Source organism: Aotus nancymaae, unplaced genomic scaffold (assembly GCF_030222135.1).
Source record: "Aotus nancymaae isolate 86718 unplaced genomic scaffold, 86718_ANA_hifiasm-v0.15.2.pri h1tg000053l, whole genome shotgun sequence".
Lineage (NCBI taxonomy): Eukaryota > Metazoa > Chordata > Mammalia > Primates > Aotidae > Aotus > Aotus nancymaae.
The window spans coordinates 18,452,959-18,466,665 of record NW_026988467.1 but is presented as its reverse complement, the minus strand read 5'-3'; the positions used below and the strand labels follow the sequence as shown (position 1 = coordinate 18,466,665).

The 13,707-nt window shown below is 39.6% G+C and overlaps 1 protein-coding gene across 3 annotated transcripts in view; it reads left to right on the top strand.

The window, feature by feature from the left end:
• Nucleotides 1-13,707, top strand: part of USP48 (ubiquitin specific peptidase 48) — a 104,135-nt gene that overhangs the window by 59,406 nt on the left and 31,022 nt on the right. For 2 of the 3 annotated variants that reach the window (XM_021668286.2, XM_012439955.3), the window contains exons 12-15: nt 809-1,006; nt 2,161-2,275; nt 3,250-3,380; nt 8,490-8,561. In XM_021668286.2, coding sequence (XP_021523961.1) covers nt 809-1,006; nt 2,161-2,275; nt 3,250-3,380; nt 8,490-8,561 — 516 coding nt within the window. Of the gene's footprint in view, nt 1-808; nt 1,007-2,160; nt 2,276-3,249; nt 3,381-8,489; nt 8,562-13,707 lie in introns of those variants that run through there. The other variant, XR_010337753.1, reaches the window with a different exon arrangement.

The following is a 13,707-nucleotide window of genomic DNA, read 5'->3' as shown; positions in this document are numbered from 1 at the left end:
AAGTAATCAAAGCTGGCCCTTTATCTTTGGTTTTGGCTTTTAGGGAACTCTGGGACTTCCTTTGCCCAAATTAAAACTCATTTTGAGGTGTTTGGTTTTGTCTTTTAGTTTTTACAACTTCAAAACTGATAACTCAGTTCTAGTGTACTTTATCTTGGAACTTGTTTAAAATAGGTTACTTTCTTGAAATAAATAATAATATAATGAATAGATCATGACATGGATGTGGGAGGGGATTAAGTACCTTTTCAAAATTGCTATCAGTATTATCTTGGATGAAGAAAGTTCAGTGGTTAAAAGGGGCTTCTGAAGTGTGGTCATAGCCGGTAAGGTTAACTTCTAACTTCGAGCTCAGTTTGGCTTCTCATTTTAATTTTCACATGTATATCACATATGTGTGAGAAGTACTCACAAAAAATAATTTATGAAATAAACATAGTAGGGCATGAGGTTGTGTGATTTGTGAGGTAGTAATGGAGCATGATGTGTAGTCAACAAACATGGGTGTCCTGATCAAAGCTCTGCTGTGCTATCAAGCAAGACTCTCTGTGGATGCCTCTTGTAGAATGTGGTTAATAATACCAGCCGATCTCATAGGGCACTGTGCAGACTCAGCATTGAACTCAGAGGAGTGGCACCTAACTGGAGCTTTGTGTCATACTAATCAAACATCTTCCCCCACACAATGATTCTTCTGATTCTGCTAACTCTGGACAGAGTTTGCATTGTCTTTTGAGAAAAATGAATGTATCACTTAGTCAAAAAACTGTAAAAATACATAGGCTCTTTCTGATGCTTGCTTTCTCAGAGCCCTATGAGTTTGTCTCTCTGGAATGGCTGCAAAAGTGGTTGGATGAATCAACACCTACCAAACCCATTGATAATCACGCTTGCCTGTGTTCCCATGACAAACTTCACCCAGATAAAATATCGATTATGAAGAGGATATCTGAATATGCAGCCGACATTTTCTATAGTAGATATGGAGGAGGTCCAAGACTAACTGGTAATTCAAGATGTCCTCTTTGTCTAAAAAACAGCAACTCATTAAGTCTTCATCTTATGGTTTTTTGAGTGTGGCATGATGATTTGACCCCAACTATTTAGATGAGATGTTCCTTACACTTTGCAAAAATGATTTGCTAAATAAAGTGGAAGTTAAGCAACTGATGCTATTCTTAGAGGGTTGAGGTTCTAAGGTAGCGGGGAGTGAATGTAATTGGGGTTTTCTTGGTTTGTTTTTTGTTTTATTTTGTTAAACCCTCTGATAGCAGACAAAATAGGGCCCTTTTGAGAAAATTATCTGGTGGTAGTTTGTTACTCTGGATAATACTGTTTAAGGTACTTGAGCCCTTGTCTGCTTAATTGCATGTTTGTACCTACATGTTATAGTGACCTCTTCTTCTTTTTGTTTTTTTTTTTTTTTAATTTGAGACCAAGTCTTGCTCTGTCACCCAGGCTAGAGTGCAGTGGCGTGATCTCAGCTCACTGCAGCCTCCGCCTCCTGGGTTGTAATTTGTAAGGTAGCAATGTGATTCTTGATTAATCTCCCGGGTAGCTGAGAGTGCAGGCGTGCACCACCATGCCTGGCTAGTTTTTGTATTTTTAGTTGAGACGGGGTTTCAGTGTGTTGGCCAGGCTGGCAGCCACTATACCTGCCTCTCTTCTTAATTCACAATTGATAAAACCATGCAGTGGGAAGAACTTTCACATTTTAGATGATTCCTAAAACTTCTATGTTTTAAACCAGGCCCTTCATTTTTCTTTTCCTATTAGTGTGCTTTGATGATCACTTTCACCTGAAGATCATGATTTATAATTATCCACTATATTTACTCCCCCCACCTAGAACCTTAGTTATTTGATTGTCATCTCATAAAACATGCATGTAAACCTTGTCAGATACTGTACTTAGGTACTTTTAGCATTATACAACTTTTTGTCTGTCATTGTTCTTTCTTTATTCAAATAACAATATTGCTATCTTGGTATCTAATTGTCTTAGTAAAATAATTTAGGGTATACATCAATTTGCTATATTGCCAAAATTTATGACTTTGGTTTAGAATGTGTCTGTGTTTGTGAAGTACTGAAAACATTTTCCTAACAGGGAATCTTTTAGAATGAAATATATTTCCTTTCATTCTTTCTTGCCTGTAGTGAAAGCCCTGTGTAAGGAATGTGTAGTAGAACGTTGTCGCGTATTACGTCTGAAGAACCAACTAAATGAAGATTATAAAACTGTTAATAATCTGCTAAAAGTAGCAGTAAAAGGGTATGTTGCACAGTGAACATTATGATAAACTAAGAAATTTTTAAGAGGTCATAACCAAGCAGCTCACTATTTGTTAAAAATAGGCCGTTGGGATTTTTAGAAGGGTGATAAAGTGGATGGCAGGGCCAGATCAAAAGTAAATTTTGCAATGACTGCCCCTGTGACAACGATAAAGAAAGCTGGGTCAGGTAGCCTTTGCCACTGTATTCTATGCTGCCATTTGATTGGTCTGATTGGCATGAATGTAGGAAAAGCAGGATAATATTTAGAATGGAAACAAAATATTAGATCTCTGCAATTCAATAGTGAACAGTGGAAATGATGAAAAGTAGGAAGTAGATTAAAAACAATTACATGCACAGTAGCTCATTTTGAGTGTTTGTAATTTACTTTTGTTGATGTTGTTCTTTTGAGACAGAATTTTGTTCTTGTTGCCCAGGCTGGAGTGCAGTGGCATAATCGCAGCTCACCACAACCTCCACCTCCCTGGTTCAAGCAATTCTCCTGCCCCAGCCTCCTGAGTAGCTGGGGTTACAGGCATGTGCCACCATGCCCGGTTAATTTTTGTATTTTTAGAGTAGAGGCGGGGTTTCTCCATGTTGGTCATGCTGGTCTTGAACTCCCAGCCTCAGGTGATCTGCCCACCTCAGCCTCCCACAATGCTGGGATTACAGGCCTAAGCCACGACACCTGGCCAGTTGTTGTTTTTACAGGGAAAGAAGGGAGGACCCTGTTTGGAAATGTTACTTGTAGGCTCAAATCCACTGCCCAGAATGGTCAGAAGCACTTCCCTAAGTTTCTTTCTCCCTGGAGCGATAGGCTAAGTAAAGCACGTAGCATTATCACTTCTCCCCTCCAAAATACAGCTGTAGGTTTCTTCATTTGCTCAGGATCCAGTGTCTCAATAAATATAAAGAAAAAGAAAAAAAAAAAGGAAATGTTACTTGTATGGTTTAGCATTCTCTCTTCCACAGCAACGATGGATTTTGGGTGGGGAAGTCTTCTTTGCGGAGTTGGCGCCAGCTAGCTCTTGAACAGCTAGATGAGCAAGACGGTGATGCAGAACAAAGCAACGGAAAGATGAACGGCAGCACCTTAAATAAAGGTAACGCTTTAAACCTATGTGTAGATCATTGTGAAATTATAATGAAAGTGTAAGTCGCTCATTCCTGTAGTCCCAGCTACGTGGGAGCCTCAGGTGGGCAGATCACTTGAGCCCAGTAGTTTACGGCTACAGAGAGTTAATGCTAGCCCCACTCCACTCCAGCCCCACTCCACTCCAACAGTGGTACCCTGTTACCACTCCAGGGTAACAGAGTGAGACCCTGTTTCTCTTTTTTTTTTTTTTTCTTTTTTCTTTTTTCCGGCATCTTGCATTGGAGAGATCCTGTTTCTCTAAAAAACGATTTTAGGCCGGGTGCAGTGGCTCTTGCCTGTGATCCCAGCACTTCAGGAGACCGAGGCAGGTCGATCACTTGAGGTCAGGAGTTCAGGACCAGCCTGAACAATATGGTGAAACCTTGTCTCTACTACAAATACAAAAATAATTAGCCAAGGGTGGTCACCTCAGGTGATCTACCTGCACACCTGTGGTCCCAGCTACTCGGGAGACTGAGGCAAGAGAATTGCTTGAACCCAAGAGTTGTAGGTTTTCATGAGCCGAGATTGCACAAAGGGAGATTCTGTCTCAAAAAAAAAAAAAAAAATTAGTAAAATTGGTTTAGTACCCATCCATGTAATTTTAAAGACAACTTTTATTAAACTATAAGCTTTCAAAAATAGCTCAAAGCAAATAAAAGATTTTTAAGCTATTGGAATTCAGCAAGGAAGCAGCAACTCACATGTAAAATTTTCCTTTATAACCTGTTATGCTTTGGGCTCAAGCTCTGTCTAGTTAATCACATGCAAAATGAATATTAATTCTGCTCTAGGCTGAGAGTTTAAAGAAAGGTTAAGTCTACTGCACATTGGCATAGTCTATTGTATGGTCAGTACATTTTGGTTTTGGATTATCTGCCACACTGCCTTTGTCAAGTAAATGAGCTTGTACTTCTTTATCTTTCATCAAGTAGAGAGGGCAGCTTTTGAATAGCTTTTTGCTTGTAAAGTCTTCTGATTTTCCTATGCTTTCAAATCAGAAATTAAGTTATTATAAATTAAACACTAAATTTAATTTTATAATCAGTGCTTTGTAAGATGTCAAGGAAATTTATTACTTTAATGTTATTGACCTTTATTGAAATATTCTGTATTTTCTGCATTCAAGAATTTCATATCATTTATATCATTTAATTTGTTAATTTTTAATTTCATTTTATTTATTTATTTATTTGAGATGTAGTAGATGGAGTTTGGCTCTTTTTGTCCAGGCTAGAGTGCAATGGTGCAATCTCTGCTCACTGCACTCTCCACCTCCCAGGTTCAAGCAATTCTCCTGCCTCAGCCTCCTGAGTAACTGGGATTACAGGCACACACACCACCATGCCCAGCTAGTTTTGTATTTTTAGTAGAGATGGGGTTTCACCATGTTGGCCAGGCTGGTCTTGAACTCCTGACCTCCAGTAATCCACCCGCCTTGACCTCCCAAAGTGCTGGGATTTATAGGTGAGAGCCACTATGCCCAGCCTTTTTTTTTTGAGATGGAATCTCAGTCTGTTGCCCAAGCTGGAGTGGAGTGGTGTGATCTAGGATCACTGCAACTTCCACCTCCCAGGTTCAAGCAATTCTCCTGCCTCAGACTCCTGAGTAGCTGGGGATTATAGGTACAGATACCCACCACCATGTCTGACTAATTTTTTATCTTTTTAGTAGAGATGGAGTTTCACTGTGTTGACCAGGCTGGTCTTGAACTCCTGACCTCAAGTGATCTGCCTGCCTTGGCCTCCCAAAGTGTTGAGATTACAGGCGTGAGCCACCCCACCTAGCCAGTTTTTATTTCTTTTAAATTCTAGAGATGAGGCCTCACTATGTTACTCAGGCTGGTCTACAACTCCTGTGCTCAAGCGATCCTCCCACCTTGGCCTCCCAAAGTGCTGGGATTATAGGTGTGAGCCACTGCACTTGGCCCATTTCTATCATCTTATATTTTATTTGGTATTGATCTTCCCATATCATTGCCTTACTTTTTGAGGAAACCAACCCAGTATTAGTTTTAAACTCCTTGAGTTATGATTGTTAACATTTTCAAACTTGAAAAGTTTTTACTCTTTTTTTGTTTCTTGAGATGGAGTCTCACTCTGTTGCCCAGGCTGGAGTGCAGTGGCCTGATCTTGGCTCACTGCAACCTCTGCCCCCACAACCCCTCCACCCCAGTTCAAGTGATTTTCCTGCCTCAGCCTTCCAAGTAGCTGGGATTGTAGGCATGTGCCACCACGCCTAGCTAATTTTTGTATTTTAGTAGAAACGGGGTTTCACTATACTGGCCAGGCTGGTCTTGAACTCCCAACCTCATGATCCACTTGCCTTGGCCTCCCAAAGTGTTGGGATTTCAGGTGTGAGCCACTGTGCCCAGCTGAGTTTTTCCTTTTGATTGAAACATTTTATTGTGCTATATAATTCATAAACTTAACATCAATTTGAGTTTTATTGTCCTGTCATTTGAAAAACCATACTATAATTTTAGTGGTATCGTGTGACTTTAGTGGTATTTATTTATTGCTTTTTAAAGCCTCTTTATCTATCAGTGTCCCTTCATTTTTAGTAAAAGTGGATGCCATAATAGAAAGTGCCTTCATGTTGGCCTATCTTAAAAATATTTTTCATATTTCTTTCATAGTAATTAATATGCCTCTATTCTCCTTTCCCCGTTAAAAAACTTCAGAAGCTTCAGGCAGCACAAATGTGACAGAGTAGGACTTCAAAGCCTTCCCACCAGATATAATCACTGTAAATAGTGGCTTTTTATAATGGAGCTCATATGGGCACAGTTCTACATCTCTCCCTGTCAAAACATACAGCCTTTTTTTTTAAATTTTTTTATTGACTGCATTTTATTTTGTGGATCCATTATGTTTGTCTGATTCTATTTTAATTTTTTTTACAATTAGTATATACATACAGATGTAATGAGGGCCCTTTTGTGTACTATACTTAACATCATTACAGAATTTCCAGATTATTTCTGAGAAATAAATTCCTAGAAATTGCTGGATCAGAGAATTATAAATATTTATAATTGCCACATACTGACCTATACTGGTAAATTTTTTTCAGTATATACATATTACGGGGTTCATTTTTGCATGCTTTTGTCAACATAAAGAATATATCGGTCACATCAGGTTTTTTTGTTTTTTCTTTTTTGTTTTTTTTGAGATGAAGTTTTGCTCTTGTTGCCAAGGTTGGAGTGCAATGGCTTAACGTTTTTCGAAATATTATTGAGGTTGACCATCTTCTTAGGTTTGAGAAGTGATTTGTACGTGTGACAAAGAAAAAGAGGAAACAGAATTATCCAGTCACGTTCTTCCTTTGCCCATTTTTAAATTTGACTTTCATGGGCTTTTTTACTGTTGGTGGTGGTGGTTTGTTTGTTTTTGGTTTCTGTTTTTGTTTTGAGACAGGATCTCTCTCTGTCACCCCACCTGGAGTGCAGTGGCATAATTGCAACTCCATGCAGCCTCCGCCTCATAGGCTCAAGCAGTCCTCTCACCTCAGCCTCCTGAGTAGCTGAGACCCCAGGCATGTGCCACCATGCCCAGATAATTTTTGTAGTTTTTGTAGAGATTGGATTTCACCATGTTGCTCAGGCTGTCCTCAAACTCCTGGGCTCAGGTGATACGCCTGCCTTGTCTTCTCAAAGTGCTGGGATTATAAGCGTGAGCCACTGTCCTTGGCCACTGCTTCAGTTTTTAAATGACTAGCAAATATTCTTTGTATGCATTAATTGTAGTAAAAAATGTGTGAAATATTTAACCTGGAAAAGCCTTGGAAAATGATTTTAATCTCCTGATACTTAAGGTTTCTTCATTTTATCTGGTTCCCAGTATATACAACTACATATTGATAGTGACACAGTGTAGAAAAGTAGGAAAAGCAGATATTGGAAGAGAAATGTTAACAGGAAAAGCAAAATGTGACAGTCTCCCTTATGCAGATTCTTACTTTTCATGGTTTCAGTTAACCTGCAGTGAACTGCAGTCTGAAAATATTACATGGAAACTTCCAGAAAACAATTCATAGGTTTTAAATTGCACACTGTTCTGAGTAGCATGGTGATATTGTATCTCATGCTGTCCTGCTTCATCCTGCCTGTGACGTGAATTTTCCCTGTGTCCAGCTTTTCCATGCTATACATGCTACCCACTGGTCACCTGGCAGTCCTCTTGGTCATCAGATTGACTGTAGGAGTGCCTGTGTTCAAGTCACACTTATTTTACTTAATGATCTCAAAGTGGAAGAGTGGTAATGTTGGCAATTCAGGTATGTCAGAAAGAAGCCCCAAAGTGCTTCCTTTAAGTGGAAAGGTGGAAATAAGTTCTTAACTTAAATAAGGAAAGAAAAAAAAATTGTATGCTGAGATTGCTAAGATCTACAGGAACAAATCTGTCTGTGAAATTGTTAAGAAGGAAAAAAAATTCATGGTAGTTTTGTTGTCACACTTGAAGCTGCAAGTTATGGCCACAGTGTGATAACTTTAGTTAAGATGGAAAAGGCATTAAATTTGTGGGTGGAAGACATGAACAGAAATGTGCCAATGGATGTTTATTGAGTTTGGTAGTATATGAGGTTTCAGGCATCCATTGGGGTCTTGGAACATATGTCCCCCACTGATCAGCGGGGACGACTATGTTTGATGTTAAAAGTTAAGTCCTTATTTCATTTGCCTTTAAAGCTTTGTGTTCACCCCCTAAAAGTGTGGGTAGGTGAAAATGCCATGCCATGCTATGACATGTAGATGATTAACTTGGTTTATGACACAATATTCTCAATACCTTAACTAGAATTAATAGAAGAATTCCATTTTTTGAATTTAAAAAGGCACATTTTCTTGCATAACCTAAATCTTTAAAAGTTAACTGTCATTGAGATGTTCCTGTTTCCTTTTAAGGGAAAGAAATATAACACTTTTTAGCAGAACTGTGTAGGAATCACTTGGGTCTAATTTTCAGATTTTTAAAGTTTTCTTTGTTCCAAATTGTGCAGCGTAGTATATCTGCTACTTTCAAGTTTAAGTACAATAACCGCAGCAGATATCATTTGTATTTCTTTTGATTAGATGAATCAAAGGAAGAAAGAAAAGAAGAAGAGGAAGAATTAAATTTTAATGAAGACATTCTGTGTCCACATGGTAAGCTAGAAGCATAAATGAGTTCTGTTTTATTACCCTTTTTTACTTTCAGCTTCTACTGTCTGGCTTTCATGCCAATGTCTCTCACATCTTACCTGGGAAAAAAGTTTTTTTTAAATAGAATTTCCCCATTTTTAGCGGAAATCTTTGGAGATGATTGACTCCAAAGAATGACTTGTCACTTGTCCCATTGAAATACTTTTGAATTTGACTTATTGAATTTCAGTTGTTTCCCATGACTGTCATTGTCCAAGTTAAACACTTTGAAAATAGTGTTTGTATGTTTCTTCTTCATCTTCTTAGCGCTATCTGTGGTTATTTATTTATTTTATTATTATTATTATTATTTATCTGTGCAACAAGGTCTCGCTCTGTCACTGTCCTTAGTGCAGCCTCAACCTCCTGGGCTCAGCTGATCCTCCTGCCTTGGGCTCCTGAGTATCTGGAACCATAGGCATGTGCTATCACACCCAGCTAATTTTTAAATTGCCTCCTACCTTTGTCTCCCAAAGTGGTGGGATTATAGGCGTGAGCCACTGGGGCTCCGCCTGGTTTCGTTTCATGTTTGTGTGTTGACCAGCTGCTGAGTACTATGTGCTAGATAGTCTTAACAAATGCTTAATTCTGAATCCTTATTTAATCCTATGTAGTCATGTGTTTTTTTGCTTATTCTTGGTGAATGCTTTTAATAAGTAGCTTTTACAAGATGATCGTGCAAGGGATTCATAGATTAGACACAATTTTCTATTCTAATAGCACTCTGAAAGTCAAGCAGATGTCTGTTTCTCAAAGCTGTCTACGTAATAAGTTCCCCTTCCCACCTTCAAAAAATCTGAGCACTGAGTGCCATAGCTTGCACCTATAATCCCAGCTACTAGGAAGGCTTAGGTAGAAGGGTTGGTTGAGCCCATGATTTTGAGACCGGTCTGGGCAACATAGCAAGACCCTGTCTCTAAAAAATATTAAGTGGGCTTGGTGGTATGTGCCTGCAGTCCCAATTTCTCAGGAGGGTCATGTGAGAGGATCACTTGAGCCACAAATTTGAGGCTAGAGTGAGCTATAATCACCCCACTGCATTCTAGCCTGGACAAGAGTGTGGTATGCATCTCTTTAAAATAAAATCAATAGGATAATAAATATGATACAGAAAAGTTGGCTTGTCAGTGGTTCATTTTGTTAACCTATGTTCATGCATTTCTTGTTATGTGCTAATTTACTGCTAATATTTAGGATTCCTGTTGATCCTAATAAATTTCTAATTTTAGTTCTTCTTTCATCGGTTCAGTATGAGCTAGTGGATGATGTCTCATTCTTATCCCTGATGTACACAAGCACCCTTTTTTTTTTTTTTGAGCTGGAGTTTCACTCTTGTTGCCCAGGCTGGAGTGCAATGGTGTGATCTCGTCTCACTGTAACCTCTGCCTCCTGGGTTCAAGTGATTCTCCTGCCTCAGCCTCCTGAGTACCTGGGATTACAGGCATGCATCACCACAGCCAGCTAATTTTTTGTATTTTTTAGTAGAGACTGGGTTTCACCATGTTGGTTAGGCTGGTCCTGAACTCCTGACCTCGTGATCTGCCTGCCTTGACCTCCCAAAGTGCTGGGATTACAGGCGTAAACCACTGTGCCTAGTCCACAGTAGCACTTTTATATGAAGTGCCCTTGATGACACTAGTGATGATTGTCACTAGAGTGGTCCTTGCGTTCTGGATTATCTCACTGCACTGTAGCTTGCTAGGTAAGTGGCATTCCCATTTATAGGCCACACAACTAGGGAGGGGCCATGATGGGGTGTACCTTTGGGTCTTGGTCTCTGTGAATCCCCAGTTCCTCTGTTCTTTCTGTCGTATCACCCTATCTGTCTACCGGTTGATCTTTTACACTACAGGTGCACAGCAGGAGAAGGTGAGCTGACCTCGTGAGTGCTGAATAGCATGAGGAAATGAACAGGGGAAGGAAGTTTGGGTGAATAGCTAAAAGGAGGTGTCGTTTTTAGTGATGCTCACATATCACCTTTGCTAACCTTCACAGCATAGATGTGGGCATAGGATCAGTGCCTCCACATTGACAGTCGAAGCATCTGTGGCAAAATACTGTTTCATGCTTGGTGCTACCCACTGGTTGAAACAGTGCTGGAACTTAGATTGTCCTCATGCTCCTCAGCTCACTAACCTTTACTCTTCCTGCCCACCTCTTACCACATTATTTCAGTACTGACAGTTTTGACTACAAAGCTGGCAAAGCTGAATGTCATTTAAGGACACATGCTGTACTCTCCACCCTATCAGAAATTGTACATAACAGGCCGGGTGCGGTGGCTCACACCTTTAATCCCAGCACTTTGGGAAGCCAAGGTGGGAGGGTCACTTGAGTCCAGGAATTTGAGACTAGCCTGGCCATCATGGCAAGACCCCATCTCTACAAAAATATCAAGAAATTAGTCTGGGGTGGTGATGCTGTGCACCTGTGGTCCCAGCTACATGAGAGACTGCATTGACAAGGTTACCTGAGCTCAGGAGGTTGAGGCTGCAGTGAGCCATATTTGCATGCCACTGTGCTTCAGCCTGTGTGACAGAGCAAGACCTTGTCTCAAAATTTTAAAAAAAAGGGAGAAAGAGCAAGAGAGAGAGAAAAGAAAGGAAGAGAGAGAGAAGGGAAGGAACGAAGGAAAGGGAGGGAGGGAAGGAAGGGAAAGAGGGAGGGAGGGAAAGAAAGAGGGAGAAAGACAAAGGTAGAGAAAGAGAAAGAAGGAAAGAAAGGAAAAGAAAGAAGGAAATAAATTGTATCCAAGGGCTATTTTTGTAGGCCGTTGACTTGATCTGTAACTCTAGTGCTTTGATGCCATACTTTGTTCTCTAGTATTTTAAAGGATAGTTTTCTACCTTTGTTTTTGTGTTACATTATCTGTCAGTGTACCATGTGTCCAGTATGAAATTTTTCTGGTAACTTGCCTTACTTAGAAATTCACTTTACTTACTAAGTTTCTGTTAAAACCTCTTTCTAGAGGTGTGCTGATGTTGGTAGGAGTAGGATTATAGTGGACAATTACGGAATGTTTACCATTTGCCTTTAGTTTTCCGCGTTTATAAATATTAACTTACTTAATCTTTTTTTTTTGAGATGGAGTCTCACTCTGTCGCCCAGCTGGAGTGCAGTGGTGCGATATCTCAGCTCACTCCAACCTCCACCCCCTGGGTTCAAGTGATTCTCCTGCTTTAGCCTCCCAATAGCTGGGACTACAGTCGTGCACCACCACTCCTGGTTAATTTTTGTATTTTTAGTAGACATCGTTGTGTTTTTAGTAGAGACAGTTTAGTAGATATGTTGTCCAAACTGGTCTCGAACTCTTGACCTCAGGTGATCTGCTTGCCTCAGCCTCCCAAAGTGCTGGGATTACAGGCATGAGCCATGGTGCCTGGCCAACTCACTTAATCTTGTAACAACCCTGTGTTATCAGTATATTATCACATCCATTGTACTGGTGAGTAAGTAAACTGAGGCATAGAAAGGCAAGAGTCACCTGTCTTGGATCACCACACTGAATGGATAGTATTGCCTAGGTTTTTAATTGTCTGTTGGAAATAATTTTTCTGTGAACATTTGAGAGACTTTTGTAGTACTGCTCTGGGCATACCATTCAGAAGTCCAAAGCCATTGTTTGTAGGTAATTTTTCTCCACTTCAGTTTCTGGTAGACTTGTAAGATCTTTGTCCCCAGTGTTGTATGAGTTCATTTATTATGCTAGGCACTCTGTGGAAGCCAAGTGTGTCTTGGAGGGGCTTGGTGACAGCTTCACTAGTTTGCTGCCCTGGCCAGCCTGTTTCACTGGGAAATTCCAGTGGCAGTGTCTGCTATTGGGCTACTAAGGTTTTTCCATAAGCATCTTTCTTTCACCTGCCTGGAAAATTCAGACCTGCTATCACTCTTCTGAAGATGTGGAGAGAAGAGGACTTAAGAGTTCATGCATTCAGTAGTGGAAAGGTTTAATTATCCCTGTCTCAGCTTGTCACCTTATTCATCTCTGTGTTTTGTGTCCCCTGTGCAGGGGCCTTAGGTTTTGTTGTCCAAGAATAAGCATGTAGTCCTTTGTGGCTAGAGGAGACAGTGATCTCAAGGGCAGAGAAGGGGACTGAACATCTGACTACATACCTCTTAAATAGACTTTCCATCCCTTCTCTCATTTTTAATAAATCACTACCTTTACTTCGTGAGCCCCCAATTCTTGGGTCTGTGGAGACAGTTTTGCAGTGTAGTAAATCTGGCTACTTCTTGACTTTTGCCAACTTAGAGTTAGTTTTTTAAAATTGTGTCGCATTCACCTTCTTTGAAACCTTTATAATTTTTATCCCTGTTGTTCCCTCTCTTTTCTTCATCATTACAGCTATATGTCTTTTTTTGTTGTTAATGACTCCTTTGGTGTGGTGGTTCACATCTGTAATCTCAGCACTTTAAGAGGTTGAGGCATTGAGAGCAGCCTGAGCAACATAGTGAGACCCCATCTCTATTTAAAAAATAAAATAAAAATTAGCTAGGCAAAGTGGAATGTGCCTGTATTCCTAGATGCTCAAGAAGCTGAGACAGGAGCATTGCTTGAGCCCAGGAGACTGTGATTACAGTGAGCTATGATCACACCACTGCAGCACTCTAGCCTGGGTGACAGTGAGTGAGATCCTGTCTCTAAAAATAAAAGTTTTTTTAAAAAATTCTTTATTGTGATTTAATGATGTTTAATGTGATATGATTTAATGATGTTTCTAACGTCTTGTATGTATTTGATATATCACAGAGTTTGTGTGAATTAATTATTGGATTATATTCCATTGGAAGATTTACTATCGTAGAGTTCAGTATTTGTTGCAGATACCAAGCTTTATAATGTATATATAATGTAGATAGTATATATATCAAGCTTTCTTATCCATTTTACTTTGTATTCCTTTAAGTGATACTTTTGTTACTTTGTAACAAAATACTTTGTATTTTATACTTATAAATACTTTGTATTCCTTTAAGTAATACCTTGTATATCTTGTTTATTACACCTAGTTTGCTTACATGATGGGCTGTGTTTTGTTTTGTTATTTTAAAAGTACTTCTTGAGATGTCCTGAGACCCAAATTCTTATACAGTTTGAGCTAGATTTAGG